Consider the following 22,885-nt stretch of genomic DNA (forward strand, 5'->3'; position numbering starts at 1 on the left):
CTCTCTCTCTCTCTCTCATAAATAAATAAATAAATCTTAAAAACAAAAACAAAAACAAAAACTACAACCAGATGCAGTAATCTAGCCGAATCTTAACAATATCATGTTGAGTAAAAAATATAAACCTCAAAAACTTTTCATAACTTAAAACAAGTATGTGATAAAAGTTTGATAAAAATTTTTAAAAAGCAGGGCAGCCCTGGTGGTGCAGCGGTTTAGCGCTGCCTGCAGCCCGGGGTGTGATCCTGGAGACCCACGATCGAGTCCCACATCCGGCTTCCTGCATGGAGCCTGCTTCTCCCTCTGCCTGTGTCTCTGCCTCTCTCTTCGCTCTCTGAATGAATAAATAAATAAATCTTTAAAAAAAATTTTTTTAAAAAGCAAAAGAATAATAAATGCAAGATTGAGATTAGTAGTTACTTCAGATGGAGAAAAGATGGGGGAGAAGCATGTTGGTAGTTGTAAGTCATTGTTATTGCTTTTGTTTTCTAATCGAATAACAGGTTTACAGGTGTTCATAATACCAATAAATAAATAAATAAATAAATAAATAAATAAATAAATAAATAAATAAAGCAGGCCATGGATATACCCAATGATGAGTTTGTTAATCCCAGAGATTGTGATTAATATATTTTTGCACCAGAAAGTTTCACTAAAAATATCACATTAAATGTAAATGGACAAAACTTACTAGTCAAATAAATAAAAGAACAAGATCCAGCTATATGCTGTCTATAAGAGACTCACCTAAAATTTAAAGACAAAAAAAGGTTGAAAGTAAAGGATGGAAAAAGATATGCCAGGCAAATGCTGATTAGAAGTTGGAGTAGTTATATTTGTCACAGGCAAAGCAGACTTTAAAGCCAAAAGTACTAGGGTTAAAGATCATTTGTGTATAGTTGATTCTTGAACCATGCAGTGGTTAGGGATGATGACCCCTGAGTAGTTGAAAATCCATGTCTGACTCTCAACTCCCCCAAAACTTAACTACTAATAGCCTATTATGAGTAGAAGACATAAATAGCCAATTAATACATATTTTATATATGTATCATATACCATATTCTTATAAGTAACATGATCAATTACATATTTTGTATATTTATTACATATGTATTCTAACAATAGATAAAAAAATTGATTAATGTACTTTGTATGTTACGTGTATTATATACTGTATTCTCACAATAAAGTAAGCTAGAGAAAAGAAAATGTCATTAAGGAAATAATGAAGAGAAAACATACAGTAATTTCACATTACTATACCATGTTTATTGAAAATAGTCTGTATATATGCAGACTTGCACAGTTCAAACTTGTGTTGTTCAAGGGTCAGCTGTATATCTTAAAGAATCAATTCACTAGGAAAACAGTATATCTAAGCTTCCATATACCTGATAACATAGCCTCTAAATACATAAAGCAAAAAGACAAAACGTAAAAAATAGAAAAATGCACAGCAATAGTAGGAGATATTTACAGTCCTTTTTGATATGCCTTATCACATACTTTTAAAATATAGAGAAAATAAAACTTAGATTTTTAGGAAAAATTGGCAAATTCAATCATTTAAGGAGATTTTGATATACTACTATAAAAAGTGACAGATCAGGGACGCCTGGGTGGCTCAGCGGTTTAGAGCCTGCCTTTGGCCCAGGGTGTGATCCCAGGGTCCTGGGATCAGGTCCCACATCGGGCTCCCTGCATGGAGCCTGCTTCTCCCTCTGCCTGTGTCTCTGCCAATCTCTCTCTCTCTCTCTCTCTCTCTCATAAATAAATAAATAATCTTTTTTTTAAAATATATTTTTTTTAATTTTTATTTATTTATGATAGGCACACAGTGAGAGAGAGAGAGAGAGGCAGAGACACAGGCAGAGGGAGAAGCAGGCTCCATGCACCGGGAGCCCAACGTGGGATTCGATCCCGGGTCTCCAGGATCGCGCCCTGGGCCAAAGGCAGGCGCTAAACCACTGTGCCACCCAGGGATCCCTAATATGGTACACACTTAACAATTAAGGCATACTTTTTTTTTTTTTTTTTTTTTTTTTTAGTAAGCCCTATGCCCAACATGGGTCATAAACTTACGACTGACTCCAAGATCAAGAGTTGCATGCTCCACCAACTGAACCAGCCAGGCACTCCAACATACACTTTCTTTTCAAAGCCACATGGGATATTTATAAAAATTGACCATTTTGCAAAGCAAGTCTCAACAAATATCAATCTATTTCATACAGAACACCTTCTCTGACCCTAATTCAATTAAGTTAGATATAAATAACTAAAAATTAAAACAAAAAACTTATGTTTAGAAATATAAAGATACACATGTATTGAACCAAAGAAGAAATCATATTTGAAATCTATTCTTTGCCTGGGATAATAATAAAAATTCTCTTTATCTTGTGGAATGTAGTTTGAGTGGTACTCAGAGTGAAAGCCATAGTCTTCTATATCACAGTCAGAAAACAGAAGGCTGGGGCAGCTAGTTGGCTTAGTTAGTTAAGCGTCTGCCTTCAGCTCAGGTCATAATCCCAGGGTCCTGGGAAGGACCACCCCCCTACCCCAACCAGAGGGCTCCTTGCTCAACAGGGAGTCTGCTTCTCCCTCTACCCCTCCTTGCTGCTTAGGATCTCTCTGAGACTCTCTCTCAAATAAATAAATAAAATCTTAAAAAAAAAAAAAAAGAAACAGATGGCTGAAAATTGATTACTTAAGCCACCAACTAAAAAAAAATTTTAAACAGCAACAGAATAAACCCAAAGAGAGTAGAAAAAAGAAAATAATGAGAGATACATATGTATTACTATCACACAATGTGATTATATTCTTTAACGTGGTATATAATCTTATATATGGTATATGCTCTTATTCTTATACACAAGAATTTATTAATTTTATAAACAAAAATTAATAAAACCAAAAAATAGCGTTAACCAAACTAAAAGCTAATTCTTTGAAAACACTAATAGAAAGAAGAAACACTAGTTAATAAAAGGGAGATCTCTGGCACCACTGATCCAGGAAAGAGAAGACACAAACACAATAATACTAGAAATGAAAAAATGGACATAATGGGTAGGTGCAGCAGAGATTAAAATACATTAAGAGGAAATTATCAACAACATTTTGTTAATAAATTCAGAAACCTAGTTACTATGAATAATTTACTTGAAAAATATACTGTTTAAAAACTGACTCAAGAATATAAAACCTAAAGAGGTCCATAGCCACAAAAGAAGTGGAATCAGTAGTTAAAAATCAACCTAGGAAATGTTTATCCCATACCCAGACATTTTACCGGAAAGTTCTACCAAGCATTCAAGGAACACATAATTCCAATTTTATACACACTGTTCCAGAAAATGAAAAAGGAAGGAACATTTACTAGTTCATTTTATGAGGCCAGTATAACCAGACAAAGGCAATACAAGAAGGGAAAATTGCAGCCAATTTGACTTATGGACACAGATACAATAAGTCCCACAATTAAATTAGATGTTGACCATCCTTCATTCATTCATCCTTTCATTTGTTCAACAAAGATTTATTGAGTGTCAACCATGCAGTAATACAGGCACTGTGCTAATATGTGGAGAGCAGAGCTCATGGTTTGGTGGAGGAGATGAGTAACAAAGCAAATGATTGCACAGGTAAGGTACACAGAGGACATTCTGAGATGGTAACAGTGACTACCAAGAGGGATTCAACCTGGGCAGAGAAAGTTTCCCGGCACATTAACGGACTAAGAGATGGTGTGGGAAGAATGCTCAGAAGGCTATCACAGGGGATCAAGCGGGAAATGTAGGATGCAGCAGCAGGAAAGATGGGTTTGAGAGATACTTAGGAAGTGAAACACACGTCTTCATGATGGATTGCATACGGGAAGATGTCAATCTGGAGAAGGGCCAACCTCGTCCCTAGGGTGGCTGGGGTTCTGTTGACCCATATAGTGAAACTTAAAAGAGTTTTTTAGATTCAAGGGGAAAACGCATGCCTGTGTTTCTGGACATGCATGTTGAGTTTGGGGTACGTCCAGGAAGGTTAAGCGGAGACGGTGAATAGCTCCGTGGAGAGCTCAGGCCGGAGATTTTAATGTGAGTGGTATCAGCAAGTAGGTACTATCAAAACCCACCATTTAGAGGAGTTAATGGGGGGGGGGGCCGTGTAGCTGGGGGAGAGAATGAACACCAGTATTTAAAGGAAAGGCAGAGAAGTCAGGGTAAAGAGACAGAAGGAACTGCTGGAGAGGTAGGAGGAAAACAAAAGAACATGAGCATCAAGGACGCCAAGTGAAGAGTGAGTTACATGAAGGGAGTGTCTAATGAGGTCATGGGCAACAGAGAGGGTAGAGGACTGACATCGTCCTGCTGGAATCCTCCCGACCCAGGGGCTGCATTAAGTGGATGAGCTGGAGAAGAAATGCATAATAAATAATAAGTCATTCCATATAACATAGTGCAAAGGGGCAGCACGAGTGAATTTTTTGGGGGGACAATGAAACTCTTCTGCATCTTGGATTGGTTATTGCGGAGATAACCCAATCCTATGCGTTTGTCAAAAACTCATAGAATTATAGACTGAGCGGAGTAAATATGACTGCATATAAATGAAAAATAAGTAAAAGCAATGTAGTAATGGAAATATAAGATCAAGCTCTCTCTCAACCACTGACTTTATAATTGCAGTGCCAGCCCCTCTCAGGGTTTTAATTCAGTTCAGTGTCAGCTTATGCAGGTCTACAACAGGGAACAAGGGCACCCCACTCTTGCCTTGTGGAGGACAGAATAAATATGCATGCCACAGAGCCAAAGGGCAGCAGAGTGATGGCCAGAGCCCCCCTAAGCAGCTGGCTGATTGCTGGGGGTGGGGTGTAGCCTGCGTAGCTTGGCTCCTCTGGGATCCTGATGTAAAATGGGGCGGTGGGGGGAGTTGGATCAGGAAAGGCCTTTCTACCTCTGATGGTCTGTGGTTCTAGTGTCAAAATCCCCAACAAAATGCAATTAGCTTTGTTGTCTGCATTTTGTTATTGAGGATAGTCATAATAAACAATCACCATAATAAAAACTGGCTCTTCAACACACCAGACCCCGGATGATTTGGGAAGCAGCTTGGAGTGACGGGAAAATGCTTGGCTTTGTGGTTTAAAGCTCTAAAGTGCCTTAAAAAAAAAAAAAATCATAGCAAGTAATGATTGATAATAAGCACATCCCACATAGGTTTGCAGTCAAAAGGAGACTTTTATATTTACTTACTTCAATCTCTCCTTTCACCCCATCAATCCTGTTAGTGAGGAATTATCTCAAAAATAAGAGGCAGGGAGATTAACAATCTGGTCATCCAAGGCTTTGGGTAGTGTTGGGATTTTCCAAGTATTCCACTTTTCCACGACCCACACTGGATTTGGTATAGTTTTGGTGTTGAGTGTGTTCCATTGTGTCCTAATCCTATGAAAATTAATGGAAAAGTGTTAATTGGGCATCAATTCATACTTAACATTAATCTGAGTATTTGATGAACCACAACTTTATGTTGCCCCTCATGCCATATTAACTCAATTTATTGTAATAATTTAAAACAATAAGGATAATTGTATCCTTATTGTTTTCAATACCCCATAAATTGAATCCAGTCTGAGTCTGGCCAGCCTGGAATCCAAGTGTGCGATGCCTTTGGGAAGCTACAGGCACCGTCTTTTCGGGGTTTTCAGGGCGGGGAGGGATGAAACCAGTGATTTATTAAAAACCTACTGTGTGCCAGGACCAGTGGTCTATTAAAAACCTACTGTGGGCGGCCGCTACCCAGGTGGTAGGGGGTGCGTGCGCCCGAAGCCTTCTGCTTCCCTCAGTTACCTCCGCAAACTGGCGCCGGCGGCGGCGGCGGCGGTGGTGGGGTGGTGGGGTGGTGGGGTGGTGAGGCTGGGGTGGTGGGGTGGTGGGGGGGGTCCTGGGCTATTTCAACCTTATGCATTTTACTATCTCGGCATAGAAATAATAAAAATGTATAACGACGCGGTTGGAGAGGGGCTTCCTGACCACCACCACCCTCCCGAGCCATCCCAGAGATGCTTCAAAACTATCTGTCCCTGTACACAGAAATTGGCGTCGAACCCCAGTCATTTGACCTTGACCTCTACAGACCTATTTGATCCTATTTTTCAAGCTCTGTATGATCAACACGGAAACCCCTCCTTGGGCGGGCGCTTTCTCACCGGAGGAGTCTCGTCAGTCTCTCAAAGTCCCAAAATAACCTCCCCCGGCGCGGCAGAGGGCTTCGGGCTTCGTACCTCTGCCGGGGGAGGGCGGGGAGTGGCGCAGGACGTGCCGGTGTGGAGCGAGAGCCAGAGAGAACTTCCAGCGCCAAAGGAAAATAAAAACTTGTGGCTGCCGTGGGTGCGGGGGGGTCTCCGCGACCCTGGGGCTCCCCGACGCTGGGCGGCCGGGGCCGGGGGGGGGGCGTCTCGGGGCCCGCGGAGGGGCGCCGGGGTTTGGGTTGGATCCCGACGTCCTTGACCTAAATTTCTGCGCGGTGTGGCTGGAGAAAGGGCGCAGAGCCGGGCGGGCGGCGGGCGGCGGGCGGCGGGCGGCGGGCGGCGGGCGGCGGGCGGCGTCCCCGGGTCCCCGGGTCCCGGCGGCCGGGGCCGGCGCACTCGGACCGAGACGCCGACCCGGGGCGGGGCGGGGCGGGGCGGGGGGCGTCCTCTCCCCTGCCCGAGCGAGGAGCGGCCGCCAGCTCCCCGCGCCGCCCCCGCCCCCCCGGCGCCCCCGCCCCCCCCCGCAGCCCACGTGACCCCGGGAAGTCGGGGTGCGCTCCCCCGCGCCCGGAGGCGGGGCCCCCTGCGGCCGCGGGGTCCGCGCGCCGCCCCCCTGGGTCCGGCCGCGGGGGGCCGGGTGTGCGCGCGCGGGCAGGCGGGGGCCGCACCGGGTGCGTGACGTCACCGGCCTTGGTTACACGACGTTCTAGAACTCCGCCCCACGTGCGCCGGGGGGGGGGGGAGGAGGGGCGGGGGTGGGGGTGGGGAGGAGGAGGGAGGAGGGGCGGTGGGGATGGGCCGGGGGGGCGGGGACGGGGGGGCGTGCGAGCGGCGGGGCTGAGCTAAGCCGAGCCCACGTGTGACGGCTCTCGCCGCTGCCCCGGCTCGGCGGCTCGCACAGCGATTCGGAGGCGCCCGGGCGGGGGGGCGGCGGAGGGGGAGGAGGGAGCGGGAGATCTCGGGGCTCGGAGCCGGCCGCCGCTCCGCTCCGCTCGCTGTGGGGCTCGGTTTCCCGGGGGTGGGGGGGCGGGGGGGCTCAGATATGGAGGCAAATGGGAGCCAAGGCACCTCGGGCAGCGCCAACGACTCCCAGCACGACCCCGGGTAAGTTTCCAGCCGCTGCCCACCGCGCCGCCGCGGGCTCGCTCTCCTTGCAGCGGCGGGGACGGCGGCGCGCGGAGCCCGGCATCTCCCGCGCCCCCCGCCCCCCGCGCCCCGCGCCCCGCGCCCCGCGCCCCCCCGGGGAAGTTACACACCTTTGGGTTGCGTCTCGCCGCCGCCTTCTCCTTCTCCCCCACCCCACCCCCCACCCCCCGGCTCCCGCTCGCTCGCTCCCCCCCGCTTTCCTTTTAGCTTTTGTAAGTTACACGTCAAAATGGCCGATCTGACATCGGTGCTCACTTCTGTTATGTTTTCTCCCTCCAGTAAAATGTTTATCGGTGGACTAAGCTGGCAGACCTCACCAGGTAAGGGAGGGAGGGGGGGACGCCTGGGTCCCCCCCTTCTTGGCTTCTTTATTGCTCTTTGTTATCCCAGTGTGCGAGCCCCCCCCCGCCATTGGCTCCCCACTTCTCCTGTGCAAGGTTATTTTTTTAAATAGCAAATCCTCTCCGAGCCCTCTACGCGACCTCTGTGGCCGAATTTCCCCCGCGTGTGCAGAAAAAATGCAAAAACAAAACAGAGTAACAACAGAAAACTACTTTTGGTTTTTGTCCTTGATCAAAATTTGCATTGCCTTTTTTTTTTTCCACACCTTCTCTCCCCCCCCCCATCTTTCTCTTTCTCTCTCTACAGATAGCCTTAGAGACTATTTTAGCAAATTTGGAGAAATTAGAGAATGTATGGTCATGAGAGATCCCACTACGAAACGCTCCAGGTAAACCATTCCCTTCTGGATTTTTGTCTTTATTTTAGAACAAAGTTTAAGTGTTATTTTTGGAGGTGTCTTCGGAAGTAGCTAAGCGGATTTAGAATGGGGCTCAGGCATGTGGCTGGTTTCGAACGTCGCTCTATTCCACCCCCCCTCCCACCCCCCCCCCCCACCCCCACCCCCCCAAAGGTTATTGTTAATTGGGGCTGAACTCTGGATACAGAGATGCCCATCTCTGCGCTTTAAGTCCTTTTCCCGTTGCTTCTTTTTTTTTTTTTTCCTCCTCCTGTTTAAAATGACATTCAGCTTCATTCACTTTCTACATAGTTTTTTGGTTTTTTAAACGTATGCTTTCCCCACACACTCCCAGCTCCCCTGAACTCTTCAGCCCCTTTTGGAAAGCTGGATGAATCTCTGCTGAGCGCCGGGTTTTCTTCGGCATAAAACAAAGCGTTAAGAAAGGGAAGGGGAGGAGGAGAAGAGACGGACGGAGGTGGCGAAAGAGTGGAGACACCAGCATTTTCCCAAGTTACCTCCACCCGCCCTGCCCCCCCACCCCGTTTCCCACCCCCCCCTTTAACCTTGATGTGTTTTCCTGCGAGGGGCTGGGGGGGGGAGGGCTGTGGGCAGCGGGGGTGCAAGGGGCCAACTTTGGCTCCCCATCCTGCGGGAGGGCTCACTCCTTGTTGCTTGCCATGGTGTCACATTTTCTTGTTTGTTTTCCTCCCTCTTTGTCTCATTTCAGAGGCTTCGGTTTCGTCACGTTCGCAGATCCAGCAAGTGTAGATAAAGTATTAGGTCAGCCCCACCATGAGTTAGATTCCAAGACGGTAGGTTGCTTTTTCCCTCGCTGTTGTTGTTCGCCCCTGTTCAGGACCCATCTGGGCATTGACAGCCCCATTTAAAGGGACAGTGCTTTCTTTTTTGCTTCTGTGCTGAGAACTGGGGAGTGTGATCAGCAGGGCTTGCGAGTTGGCTCTAAAAGTTTGCTGCCAGGGCTGGGCTTGGGGGGTGTTCTGTGTAGAGCCTGTCCCACTGCAGTTCCAGATGCTGTCAGAGCCCAGGCCTGGGGGAGGGGTCGGCCTGGCGAGAGGCTCTCTACCCGGCCCAGGGACCATGCAAAGAAACTGCACCATAGGGCAAAGGCAACTTTTCTTTGTCAGCCGAGAGCACAGCATGCCTGAAGGACTGTGGCTGTGGGGCATTGGTTTTCAGAAGGCACAGCCCGCGCGGTGGCCAGCCAGTGGCCGGGGCTGGGAGGGAAGGCGAGGGGGTGCTCATCGCAGGTCCAGGCAACAGGTTCCTCCTGGGGAGCACCTCAGATTTGGAAGGTGGTTCGAGAGGGGAAGGAGACCTCCCAGAGCCAAGCTGGGTGTCCAGTGGGTGACTCCAGATGGGGTGAAATCTAAGACTGATAAGGCCTTGGGTGTCTGAGTGATTTGTTTTTGCCTTTTTCCCTCTCAGATCCTTTATTTTGAGTGTGGGTACTTTTACAGCATTAGAAGGTTTCAGAGACTTACATGGAGAGGGGGGAAAAGTCTCTAGGGTAGGGATTACCAAAGGGAAGAAAGACATTAGTACAGTAATGGGGGGTGGTGGAGAGCTCCTACGTAGTTTTTTCCTTAGGTCCCTGTGTTGACTCTGTGGCTCTCCCCCTTCCCTTTATGTCTACTAGAATCTCCCCCATAGTTTCATAGATCTGCCAAAGCAGGGGCCCCGAGGTGACATTGGGGTGCAGTGCTGGGCTGCTTGTGACCGCACTTCTCTTTGGGTGGGTATTGGGGCAAGGCGAAGGATCAGGTTCTTGTCCCAGTTGCCCTTAATGAACTTGGGCAAGCTGTTTGCTGCTTCAGGGCCTCAGTTTTCTTTTCTGTAATATATGGGAGTGGAACTGGGTGATCTTCCAAGCCCCCTCCAAGCTTTCACATTGAGGGTAAGGGGGAAATAAAAAGGAGAAAATCCTGGACACCTTTGGTGCATGGAATTTATTTTTGCGAATTCACTCTCTTTCTCTGATGGGAGGTCAGGTGTATGTTCCCTAGTGCCCCCTCTTTCCTCCCCCCAAGATGACCCCACACACTTTAAGTTGCTTTATTAATTGTGCTGGACTCGTCATAGCTTGCAGCCCGGCCTTTTTGAGCTTTTAGATAATTTAATTTTAGGGACAGTCATTTGTAGGGTGATAATGGATGTCTGAAGAATTTTTTTTCCCCTTCGACTTCCTGGTTAGACGTTTCAAAAAACTAGCAAAACTAAAGAGGAAAATATTTCGAGGCAAATTCAGGAATTTATTGTTCACTCCGTCTCCCCACACTGGGTAGGAGAAATAGTATTTGGTTTCTGTGGTGCCTGGGCCGGGGGGGGGGGGGGGGCGGGGGTGTCATAGCCCTCAGTATCAGGTGCAAAATGTGCCGTTTCCCCCCTCCCTAACTGTTTGTGGGTATGTTTTGGTCACTATTATTTAGTATAACCTAGATTTTGACTTTGTTTCAACGTTCAGTGCAGGAGGCAGAAGCGGTTGGTTTATTGACATGGAAACGAGGATCTTGTTTACCCTTACCTTAAAAGCTTTGTTTAGGTAACGGCCATTCACATCCAAAATAGTACCCTAGTCTTTTCCTAGAGGATTTGTAGCTACAGTAAGTAGAGCTGTACCTAACTAACTAATGTTTTTATTTTTGGTAGTTTTTTTTTTTGTTTTTGTTGTTGTGTGTGTGTGTGTGTGTGTGTGTGTTTAATAGTTGACAGGGACGTGCAAAAGGTTGGGATTTGCCATACTTATCTTGACCTGTCCCCTCCTTTGGAGATTTCAGCTTGTAAACTTTGCACACTGGAGAACTCGTGTGGTGGTCTGACATGCTGTTATCACAACACCCAATACAGGAATTCTGAATTGGCTTCGAGTTCTGTCATTTTAGATATTTTTTTGAGCGTTCTTCTGTTCAGTGCTTCCTGTCTCCTTCCCGTCCCCCTCCTGGTCTCCTCCCAACATGTCCCTCACCTTTGACTCCATGGACAAGGTGACTTCTTGCGGTGATTGTGTGCTGGTCCGCTAAAAGCCACAGTCTGGGGGAGTGTTTATAAAAAGACACATCTGTCTTACGTTTGGTCAACAGAATGGAAAATCCACACCTGTTGTATCTCTCTAGTCAGTGCTGAATACACCTGTAGATGCGGTAATGTTAATCTGGATGAGAGGGTAGTTTCCTAGATCAGAGATTTTTGTCTATTTTAGTTTTTGAAAAGTAATCCCTCATTTCTCAGGTGATGTTTAAGGGTAAAAAACAAGCTGTGGATTTTATTAGGTCTTTAAACCACCTTGATAAAGGTGGTAAATCTTTGTGTCCCTTCTCAGCTGCAGTGTCCTAAGGGATGTGGGTCTGGGAAACAAGAATTCTCTGGTGTGCCTTGCCCTCCCCCCAACTCTGTGCTTTGTCCCATAGCATTTTTGCTTCCCCATGGCCGAACTGAAAACAAGGTTCAGGTGTACATTTTAGAAGGGGGAGAATTGCATTACGAAAGCCAGAGCCTATAAATAAATAACTTGTAGCAATATTCTCTGTTGAAATTTTACCCAAAGATTTGTGACGTTTAGAAATCTATTGAAAACCAATCATGGGGATTTAAAAAATTCTTTCCCTCCCCATATTTTCTCTCCAATACTTTCCCACCTTGAATCAGTGTATTAGATTCAGAAGCTTCTGTGGGAATTGTTTTGAGTTTTACTTTTTTTTTTAAATTTTTATTTATTTATGATAGTCACAGAGAGAGAGAGAGAGGCAGAGGGAGAAGCAGGCTCCATGCACCGGGAGCCCGACGTGGGACTCGATCCCGGGTCTCCAGGATCGCGCCCTGGGCCAAAGGCAGGCGCCAAACCGCTGTGCCACCCAGGGATCCCTGTTTTTGAGTTTTAAAGCCATGTCCCTTTTGAGAATCATGTGTTCTGCAGAGTGTCTGATCTGGGGTAGGGGATGTTTTTCCATTCTGATTGGGGTCGGGACAGGGGAATACCCTAATTGTTACACTAGATTCCAACTTCTTTTTCTCAGGTTTTTTTTTTTTTTTTTTTTTTTCTTTTTCCCCCTCTACCCATGAGGGCCTTACTTTTGTAATTTGGGTTTAGGTTGCTCATAGACTTCTACCCCCTGTGATTTTAAAAATCCAGGTGGTTTTAGCTCGTGTGTTTCCTTTTATTATTTTTTAAGAACTGGGTTAGGCTCCATAGTTTTTGACACCTGCTTCTTCTTGTGGTCTAACTACAGAATGAACTGTCTTTTTGGTTAACCTAGGTAACTGTACTTTTGCCAACATGAATGAATGAAATCAAGCCAAGCATCGTGTTGGATGTCTATGGGGAGTTTTTGGATGTTGATGATTTAAAAAAAATTTGGAGTCACCATTTCCACCTGCCTTGTTTAGTTATCGTCGGGGAGAAGATCTGTTATCCAGTTATCGACTCCTGAAAGATTCTTATGTTTAATTTTTCAGGTTATGATTTTGTTTTCAATGATGACATCCCCATTTTTTCTCCCACTGATGCATTGCACTTTAGATGCGGGTACCGCTTAATGTCCAGTGTCTGTGGAAGAGAAGCCCTTGCTTAAATAAGAACATGTGTGAGATCTGATTTATTAAGGGCATCACACATTGAAATACATGGTGGGATATTTTGGAAGGGCCAACTTTATGTGTTACATTGTGGGAAGGATGAGTAAAGTTTGGATCAACGTTTAAGGAACTTTTGAGTTGCCCGAGAAGTTACAAAAAGCTGGGTGATAAGCCTGAGAAATGAGTGATTAATAATTAGGTGATTAATCATAATTTTTTCTCCCTCTCTGCCAAATCCTGGAATTGACTCTTACTTTTCCATTTCCCCCCAGATTGATCCTAAAGTTGCATTTCCTCGTCGGGCACAACCCAAGGTAAGTAGGAGAATTCATAATAGGATTTTAGCACTCAGCGATGGTTGCCAAGGATTTCACGTTTCAAACAGAGTCCTGGCAATGAAGCGTTGAAACCGTCAGGTTCCATCAGGGTATCAGCATGTGGCTGTGAGAGTCCAGGCCAGGCAAGGAACTCCAGGGAGATATTCTTGTGTGTCTGCAATTTAGCCATCCCTGAGGTGGGTTCTGAGCATCCAACAGGGGGCAGGGGCAAGCCTGATCCTCTGTGGCAGGACAGAGAGCTGTCTGTTGCAATATTTATGCAAATGTTCTGTTTATTTTTTTAAGTTTGCCAAGATCCTATCAGGAGAACATGGACATTTCCTTGTGACTCTCTTTTGGAGGGTTCTCTTCTGAGGCCTTACCACTTGGAGTGCATGGAGAGGAGTAGAATGCATGCAGTTTGTCTTCTTTTGAAAGAACAACTTTGTAGACCAATAAAGCCATAGATTTGACAGACGAGGCAGTGGATGTCTTGGTTTCACGTTGGTGTGAGCAGTCTGGGCACACTTGAAACCGGCAGTGCTGCTTCTAGGTGCATGTGTTGGGGCCTGGGGGAGAAGTTCTGAGCACGTTGTAGCCTTGGAGGAGCAGTAGCATAAGATTTGCTGAGAGGATTAAGATAGGCCTTCACTTTTTCACAATGTGTGGCTAATAGAGTTTTTGCTGAGCTTGCCAGCTGTGGATATGAAAACAGCTACAGGGAACTGAAGGTGAAATTTATGGGCTTACATGTGAAAATTGTACCTTTTAATTATACTTTTTTCTTCCCTGTGTAATATTGGGAGATAGGTAGACTTTTTCTGTGGCTTGTGGCCTTGTCATTCTTTGAGGGAAAGGGAAAAAGGTGAAGCTTCCTATCATGGTCATAAAGGGAAGAAGCTGTTGCTTTTGCAAATTCCATTTATTTCTTCAAGCATAGTCTCCCACCAGTGGAACCTTTTAATTGTGTGAAGGGGAGGGATGAGGAACTTTAATGAAAAAGTTGGCACTTGTGGATGATATTTTGAGAATTTCAGGTCTGGAGCCTGCCATGTGATCCTTTCTTCCTTCCTTTTTTTTCCCCCCATGTTATTTTTCTTTTCTTCTTTTCTTTCGAAGGAAACACAAATCTTTTCAGCAAATATACCAAAAATACTTTCTTAAGGCATTTTTTTCTCCTCCAACGATTAAGCAAATAATAGGAATCAATGAACCAAAGAGGTTAGATTATTTCTGTACCGAGCACAAACTTTGAGACTGTTAACTGTGTAAAGGTTGCTTTTCAAACTGTGTGTGATCCTTGACATTTCAGAGGCTTCCAGAATTAGCAGTATTTCCTGGGTTTGGAAGAATTGCTGTTTCTTCCGTAAGTGTGAATCTTCAAATTTCCAGGTTAGTCATTTGATCATCCAGAACTAGGATCAGATTACCCTAGAGGGAAACTGGAAAAATCCCTGACTTAGTCAAATCTTGGGTTTGACATGTTTTCTCTTCCTTTTTATTGACCACCACTCATCCCCCCCCCCACTTTTTTTTTTTTTTTTTAAACCAGGAAGGCTATATTTCATTTTAACATACTCTGGCATTTGGTTTTTCGGTGATGCATTCAACATGAAAATGAGACAGACTATTTCTCGGACTTGTTCAAGGCTGGGATGTTTTAGGTGGATTGTCAGACTTGTAGACCTGAGTAAATATTATACCAGTTGGGGGAGGACATCTTTCCGCGGAGTTCCAGGGGTTGCATAACAATACCTTGCTTTTCATGGAACCCGTTCCCAAGGACTTTCCTATCTCTTATCTCCATCTGCATCTCAGGTCCCAAGACACTGAACAAAAACCACCTCTCCCAGCCTGTTCGCTCCTCTGTAATATGTGAGTGATGGGAGTAGCTCCTTCACCAGGTTGTTAGTGCAGAGTGAAAAAGAGCCTGGAACAGGGTGAGGGCCTCATCCCTCCTCATCTTCACTACTACCATTTAATCATCTTTTTCATTGTTGTTCAAGCTCAGCAGCCTGGGTTTGGATCCTATCTCTGCCTCTCATTAGCTGTGTGGATTTGGGCAAATCATTTGATTTCTTGGATCCTCATATACCCCATCTTACCGAGTTTTTGTGCAGATTAAATAAATTAATAAAAGTAAAGTGCTTAAAAAAAAAAAGATCTGGTGCGTAGTAGTACCATATATTGTTTTTACTGTTAATTTTGGTGGCTCTCATAGCAGTCACCACGAGAGATCTAGCGATAATAGCGACGTTAAATGATTTTATGTGCCAGGCACTGTTGTAGGGACGTTACATATATCAACTCATGCAGTCTTCACCTGTGTCTTCTGAGGTGTGGGTACTAGTATTATGTCCAGTTGATAGATGAGAAAAGCGAGGCACAAAGTGGCTGAGAAGTGGGGTGCGGGCAGTCTCACTCCAGACTGGGCCCCCACCCAATGTGCTGTCCTGTGGGGGTTTCTAGGAGTGGCACCTGTGGGTTCAGGCAGAGATTGAAGCTCATGGTGGTCATCAGGTTTTGAGGAACACAACTGCAGCCAGTGTGCGCAGTTTGTGTGTGGACTCGACATTCCCTGGTTGGGTGATTCACCCAGCCCGTGTGATGTCATCCTGTTGGGTGACTCTGGCTGGCTGTGTGGAGGGGCACCCTGTCACAGGGCTCTGGGCTTGCTCAGCTCCAGGGAAGTGGCTGGGGAATCTGCGAGGTGTGTGCTGGCCGGGAGTTGGGATGGGGTGGGGAGAGAGTGCCTCTCTTGTCAACAGTTAGTTTCTAATAGAATTTGAGCCTGGCCGTGGGGATTTCAGACTGAAAACCGGGCTGGTGGGAGTATAGGAGTTTAAGTCAAGCCTTATTTGTTATTTTGTTTATCTCTCTTCAATAAAACTTCTGTGTGTGGATGTGTAGGGGTCTCGCTGCAAGGTGGACTGTGCCCCTCCTCGTGGGCTGGGTGAGGAGCTTTTGTAAATGAAATGTCAGCATGGGCTTCGGTTAAAATGCATTTCTCTGCTTTCTGGCTGTCCCTCTTCGCTAGCACTCACCAGAGAAATATTCGTGGAGGTGTTAAAACAAGGCTAGTGGAAAGAAACTGTAACTTAATATGAAAGAAAAGCCATGGGAATGAGGAGCAGATTTCACATTAGTACTGTCATAATATTCTTTAATGTATCATATAAATAAAAATCCGTTTTGACCAGAATTTTAATGAGCGACCCGAAGGAAGGGGTTTTGAATCCTGCAGTTCATTTATCCCCCTTTGCGATGTAAATGTTCACTTCTCAAGTGAAGTATAATGGGCCTTTATTAACTAGTCGAGGGGCGACTCTTTGGAGACTAGTGGCCGTTAATTAGCGAAGTACATTTTGATCAGAGGGCGATGGGTCCATTCTGTATCTTCCTATTTCGCCTGATGATTATTTCATTTTGTGAAATATGTAAGAGTTTCCTCCCGTCTGTCTTAAAAAATTAAAATGGTCGTGCTATTCTAAAAAAGATGACTTAATTTGAAGCTGTTGGAAGAACAGGCATGATTGGGATCAATCATGTCATATCATTTTGTCAGTCCCTTTGGGCAGAAGCGTTGGCTGCCTAGAAGAGTTTTGCTCAAGCTTGTGGGTTCTTTTTCTCGTGCGGAAAACCCAGGAGGCCACTAAACCACTTAGGGCACAGGCGAGTCTGGGTGTAACTCCTCATCTGCCCTAATTATCCTTGTATGTAATAAAGCCTTCTCCACTCCCCGGGTTACCATTTTCTTATGTGTAAGAAGCCAGGACCTTATCTGTTGATCAACGGAGATCTCATTTCTTCAGCCTATTTCCAGTTGCCTTGAGTGGCAGCTGGGTGACTGTGGGCACCCCACATGAGCCCCTCCAAACCTCAGTTTCTCGCTGTTTAAACCAGGGGTGTTGGGACGCCTGGGTGGCTCAGCAGTTGAGCGTCTGTTTTTGGCTCAGGGCATGATCCTGGAGTTCCGGGATTGAGTCCTGCATCGGGCTCCCTGTGAGGAGCCTGCTTCTCTCTCTGCCTGTGTCTCTGCCTCTCTCTCTGTCTCTCATGAATGGATAAATAAAATCTTAAAAAAAAAAGAAAAGAAAAGAACAGTGTAGTGCCCAACATGAAGTGGTTTTCAAGGTGAATGAAGTAGTTTTCAAGGTTTTCTCTTTGCTGGGAGCCTGACACAGGTAGTGCCAGCAGGTGTCTGCTGGTATCCTTATTATAAAATAATTTATTATCACTTGGGGTCACAGCTCCACAATCCCACCATCAAGAGTCATGTGCTGTAGCGACTGAGCCAGCCAGGTGCCCCGTTACTGAATTATCTCTGTAGAATAAGAAAAGTTATCATGGAAAATGACCTGAGAAGAGTCCTGATTGGAATGTAAGCCCCCTGCCGGCAGGGAGCTGTTGATGGCTGTCATCCCTGGATGCTGACTTAAATGCTTGAGCTGCAGCCAGCCTACCTGTTTCAGGGCGGAGGCAGCAGACATTAGGGAAGTAAGGTTGGCAGCTCCAGGTCACACAGCTAAGTTGTGGCAGCGTTGAGCGCAGGCCAGGTTTTCCTGCTCCTGTCTCATCCACTGATGAGGCTCCAGGGCCTGGAAGGTTCTCTGTTACGCATGCATCCGTCCAGATGGGTGCAGCACAGCACGAGCCTTTTACACACGCACCTCCTGTTCCGGGGGAGTGGTTTCTTGGCAGCTTCTCAAGGGCGGGCGAGGGGTGAGTTTTCGGCATCTGGCCTTCCCCTGCTGCTGTGGGTCGGGTCATTCTAGTGTCGTGCCATCTTGGGTGATCTGCAGCTGTCACCTCACCGGTCACAGTTAACCGGCCTGCCGGTGTGTTTCTGGTTCCCAGTAGGGACATAGTGGTGTGTCTGCAGCCTTGTCCATGACCGTGAGGACCCTGGGGGATTAGTGGCTTAGCTGCTTTCTTGTCGGGGAGCCCAGCTCCTTCCTGCCTTCCGGTCAGCAGCAGGTGTCAGCTTAGGAGGAGGGGCACCTCGTCCTACAGATGTCCTTTCCTGAGATTTTGCCTTTCCTTGCATGCTTTCCTTTCTGTGTTAAGGTCAGTCTGCTGAGAAGCTGGAGCCCCTCTGTTCTATGTCAGATGTTTTTGGCAGGCAGGTGAGACCTCTCTGCTCCTGGGGCTCTCTCTGAGGAACCAGCAGACCCTCTTGGGTGCCCCTTGAGGCGGCCTCCATTCTTCCTGTCCTTTTGTATTTTTAAACGCGAACGTTCTCTGGCTGAAAAGTCCCAAGAACGCACAAGGCACATGTAGTCCATCATCTCCGTTCTCTTGTTTGATCTGCTGTGTTCATTGACTAAGAGCTTGTTTAATTGTTTTTAATCGCTGACTGGGTGCACCTGCTTTGGGGGGATTCAGGTTGCCCTCAATGCTCACCAAACAGTCTGAACTTCTTAGCCAGGTAGTTAGGGTCCTTCAAGATCTGTACAAGGAGTGTCTTCTTCCAGCTTACTTCTCGACTCTTCTACCTTTTGCTGCCTTGAAACTGCACCCTCTCCCTTCTCTGAAGAGCTACCCTTTTGTGCATCCCTACCCGCACCACCCTTTCTTGTCCCTGCCGTGTAAAATATACCTCTTTTTCAAAGCCCAACTTGGATTACCTTTTCCGCAGAGCTGTTTCTGCTCTTTCTCTGATGGAGTACTTCTTTCTCTGGATTTCCATAGCACTTTATTTTTCTTTGGTCATTGCAAACTATGATAATAGTAGTAGTAAGTGTTTTTTTTTTTTTTAAGATTTTACTTATTTTTTGAGAAAAGGCACATGTGCACACAAATGAGTGGTGGAAGGGCGGTGACACACAGTAATAATAAGTTAGAAAATAATAAATAGTTGTAAATTAGCAAAAACCTGTTGATAAACTTGTTGGGCATTGTGCTGGGCACATGTTCATTTATTCACGAAACTTTATTGAGCACCTACTGTGTGCCAGGGCCTGCATGCGGTTCTGGGGATAGTGTGGAGAATAAGACCAGGAAACCCTTGCCCTCTTGGGGCTTTCACTCTAGGGCGCAAATAAGTAATGAGCAAGTGGACGAGTATATAGCAGGTACGGCAGGGTAAGAGTGAGGGTGCAGGCAGACTGTATCTCCAATGCATTCAGTTGCTATTCTCGGTACTTGGCAATTATTTACCAGGTTTTTGCTGAGCACCAGGGACCATGTTAGGCATTTTGTTCTGAGTTTTATGGCTATTTAGGTTCATGCCTTATTGCCTCCACTGGACAATGAACTCCCAAGGACACAGACATATTTTACTAATTGTAAAAAAAAAAAAAAAACCAAAAACCAAAAACCAAACCTTAGTTTTCACTACTGCTCTTTGCCCCCCATCAATCTCCATGCAGGTGGGATGAAGGCAAAATGGCAAAGGTGGCACAGTTCTTGTCATCAGGGTTTTAGCCTCAGGTTGGGAGGAGGGCTGCTACCTGTGGCACAGGAAAGAGCATGAAAAACACACAGAGTGGTAAAAATGGTCTTCAGAGGAAGGAAGAGCTGAGATAGTTTCTTGGAGGAGGTAGTCTTTGCCCCAGATCCTGAAGCACAGGAAGGAGGGAAGAATGGCAGGAATGTGAGGGGCTAGGAGAGGTCAGTGTGCTGCTGCTCGAGGGCGGGTGTTGCATGGTGCTCTGGGTGGAGGCGTGGAGGGTAGGCCAGGGCCAGGTTGTGTTGCCTTGAGTGCCAGGCAAAGCAGATGAGCCTGTGCTTTATTTGGGCCTGTGCTGGGGAACCTGTTTTGTGTGAGGGCGATCACGGGGATGCTCTACATGATGTTCTGAGCTATTTGGATCATTATAGAAGCTGGGGTCACTGATAGGACTATGGCTGATGGGGTTTCGTGGAGACTTTCCCACCCTGGACTTGTGCCTTTGGTGTAATTAATACTTTGTTCTCTCTGGCTGTGGACCCTTCTCTAGGAGGGATGTTCTTGGCAGATACCACCCCTGCTCTTTGAGGTGTGTGGCAACTGCAAAGAGCTCTGTCATTCTCTTGCTTCTTTCTTCTCCCTTTCTCTCCTTCTTAATTAGGGGCCATGACAGAGATTAAATCCCTAAATTCTATACTCGGTCCTTGTCTCAGCTGTGATCTTCACCTTGCTGTGTGTAGACAATGAAGTGTCATTTTTAAAAAATTTAATTTATGTATTAGAGAGAGAGCGAGCGAGCATGAGTGGGGGAGAGGGATAAGCACCCCCCCCCCCCCACTGAGCAGGGAGCCAGAAATGAGGCTCGATCCCAGGACCCTGAGACCATGACCTGAGCCAAAGGCAGACGCTTAACCTACTCAGCCATCAAGGTGCTCTGAGATGTCATTTCTTGGTATAGAAGTTACAGGTTGTCTGTGTGTCAACAAGGTATGCCCTGTGGCTCAGAGCAGCCTGACTTGTACTTTCAGAGGTCTGCTGGGGGTTACCTTTGGCTCAGTGTGGCTGCCTGGTATGAGGAACATGAGATTTTTGGAATCATGACTTGAGCCTTCTGTGTGATGTGGGAGATATGAGCAAGCATGGTCTTGGGACTGAGCACCCCTGTGCACATGGCAGTAGCAGTGGGTGAAGAAGGTTGGTCCTGTTGGTACAGGTTACCTAATGGGGTCCCACATATATAACAAAAAATCTTTCTTCTCTCTTTCAAGGGTAGATAACATCAAGCTTTCAGTGATCTGGAAAGTTATTCTCAGGGTGTATGTCTGCCTGCTGACCTTGAATAATCAAAAAGAAAAATCCTAATCCAAAATAATGGCTGTTACTTCTTCTGAGTCAGTATGTTCAAGGCATTGTGCTAAGCCTCTGTGTGCTTAATCTCTTTTAATTTCATCCTGATACCAGTCCTTTGCAGTGCTCGGTGTTCTCTCCACCTCACAGAATGGTAAACTGAGGCCCAGGGAGGGTAAGCAGCTTTCCTGGGGCCACAGTTCTAAGAAGGGTCAGCGTTGGCCTTTGGACCAAAGTCTGTTTGAATTCCAAGTCCTTGCTCTCTTAACCACTAAGCCCTGGGAGTAGATTTTAGGTTCAGGGAGTAGATTTTAGGTTCTTACGCTTTGCCCAACTGCCAAAAAGTGCTCAGGCTGAGGAATAGATTCTGTTTTAGTCTGGCCAGGAAGCTTCTGGTTGGTTTCTGTTGCTTACTTTCTGAGAACCTTTTCGGCACAGTTGAATGCCACTTACCAGCTAGGGAGTTGCAGACAAGTCACTTAATGGTGTTAAACCTCCATTTCTCTCCGGTAAAATGGGGAGTTTTCACAGTACCTCCATCCTGGATGTGTTAGGAGATTAAATGGGTTAATGCACACAAATGATCAGTGTAAGCATTGGCTGTCTCTTACTGCTCCTAACGATGGCACAAGCTAGATCGCAGGAGGACTTTACCAACAGCTTGTGGGTACTATTGTCCTTTCTAGGGGTGATGGATAGAACATGGTATGTCCAGTGGCATGGTCTGCTCCCAGCGTCCTGGCTTTCAAGGGGGAGATAGCATGCATCCTTCATCTTGGGGGTTTCTTGGTGGGCATTGGGAATGCATTTCCTTTTCTGTTTCTGATGGCTGTGTTTTTGCTGCCTTTGAGAATGAAGTCCTGGGGAGCAGCTAGGGGACAGCTGAGACACTGCTGTGTGAGAGGTCTCTCTGTGAGCCTTCTCTCTCCCAGGCCTGGTCTTTATCTGCCTGGGGGTAGTTTCACCAATGACTGATCTGAAAGCATCACATTCATTTATTTGTCACTGACTGTGACAGGCAAGTTAATGCTAATGGATTCTTTTTTTAGCCTGTTGTCTGGGATGAGTTTCTCCCAAATGTCCTGAAATCTAAGGCATTAGGGGAATGTGTAACTTTTATGGCAAGGGAGGATTTAAAAGATAAATAGGGTTTTGTGTGCAAGGGTCTTAAATTTAGGTTAGGGGCGAGAGCGGCCAAGGAGGGGATGTTGGGTCAGCCCAGAATTTTCTTTTTAAGAAATCCATTCGGAGCTCTAAATTGCTGTTTCTGTTTCAATTATTTGACAATTTCAAGGGTTTAGAAAAATCTAATAAAATGGTCTTGATGATGCATTCTGGGGAGAGAGTGCTTTAGAAGATCCAGGAGAATAAATTCCTTGGGGTCAAGAGATTCTCGTTCCTGCCACCTCAGGCCTTCTTTCGTCTGGGTTTTTACATTTTTATTGTTTTGAAGGGCAGAAAACGGTGTTGGAATGTATTCAGGGCTTCATCCATATCCTCCACCGAAATGAATTATTCTCTTTGGCAATTGCAGGTAGACAGGCCACAGTGATCACTAGCTTTCTTTTCTTTTCTTTTCTTTTCTTTTCTTTTCTTTTCTTTTCTTTTCTTTTCTTTTCTTTTCTTTTCTTTTCTTTTCTTCTTTTCTTCCTTTTTCTCTTCCTTTTCTCTTTCTTTCTTTCTTTCTTTCTTTCTTTCTCTTTTTCTTTCTTTCTTCTTTTTCTTACTAGCTGCCATTTTGTAAATGACTTTCAGAGCGTGGTTTGTGTGTATAGTGATTTTGAATAAAGCACCACAGAGAAAAACTTGGAGGAGCAAGCAGAGAGCCCCTCTGGAAGTTTTTTCTCTTCTCCTATCAAAGCTTTTGATAGTTTCCCAAGGAACAGAAGTTTACAATGGAAGCCGGCTTTGGGCTGCCTGCGGGAACAGAGCGCAGAAAGACCTAGTGTAGCAAAACGTGATGCTGAGTGACATTAATGAGGTGACCGCTCTGGTGGGAGGGAGGCAAGGAATCAGCAAAGCAGCAGTTCCCATGACTCGCTCTCCGCTGCGTGTGTCTTCTTCTGCATGCTGCGTGGGCGCCTGTGCGTTTGTGC

At 46.0% G+C, this 22,885-nt stretch overlaps 1 protein-coding gene and 1 long non-coding RNA gene across 11 annotated transcripts in view; one reads left to right on the plus strand and one right to left on the minus strand.

The window, feature by feature from the left end:
* Positions 1–1,874: 1,874 nt before the first annotated feature.
* LOC129497169 (uncharacterized) lies at positions 1,875–6,576 on the minus strand. The gene is made up of 3 exons (XR_008661895.1): positions 6,215–6,576; positions 5,259–5,450; positions 1,875–5,164 (listed from the first exon to the last, which is right to left on the minus strand). It is a non-coding gene; the product is annotated as an uncharacterized LOC129497169 (long non-coding RNA).
* Positions 6,577–7,246: 670 nt separating this feature from the next.
* MSI2 (musashi RNA binding protein 2) overlaps positions 7,247–22,885 on the plus strand; it is a 390,492-nt gene continuing 374,853 nt past the window's right edge. For all 10 annotated transcript variants that reach the window (XM_055318531.1, XM_055318537.1, XM_055318554.1 and 7 more), the window contains exons 1-5: positions 7,247–7,360; positions 7,682–7,722; positions 8,051–8,132; positions 8,872–8,956; positions 13,007–13,048. In XM_055318531.1, coding sequence (XP_055174506.1) covers positions 7,299–7,360; positions 7,682–7,722; positions 8,051–8,132; positions 8,872–8,956; positions 13,007–13,048 — 312 coding nt within the window. In that variant the 5' untranslated portion in view covers positions 7,247–7,298. The remainder of the gene's footprint in view (positions 7,361–7,681; positions 7,723–8,050; positions 8,133–8,871; positions 8,957–13,006; positions 13,049–22,885) is intronic.

Source organism: Nyctereutes procyonoides, unplaced genomic scaffold (assembly GCF_905146905.1).
Source record: "Nyctereutes procyonoides isolate TBG_1078 unplaced genomic scaffold, NYPRO_anot_genome, whole genome shotgun sequence".
NCBI classification, from domain to species: Eukaryota; Metazoa; Chordata; class Mammalia; order Carnivora; family Canidae; genus Nyctereutes; species Nyctereutes procyonoides.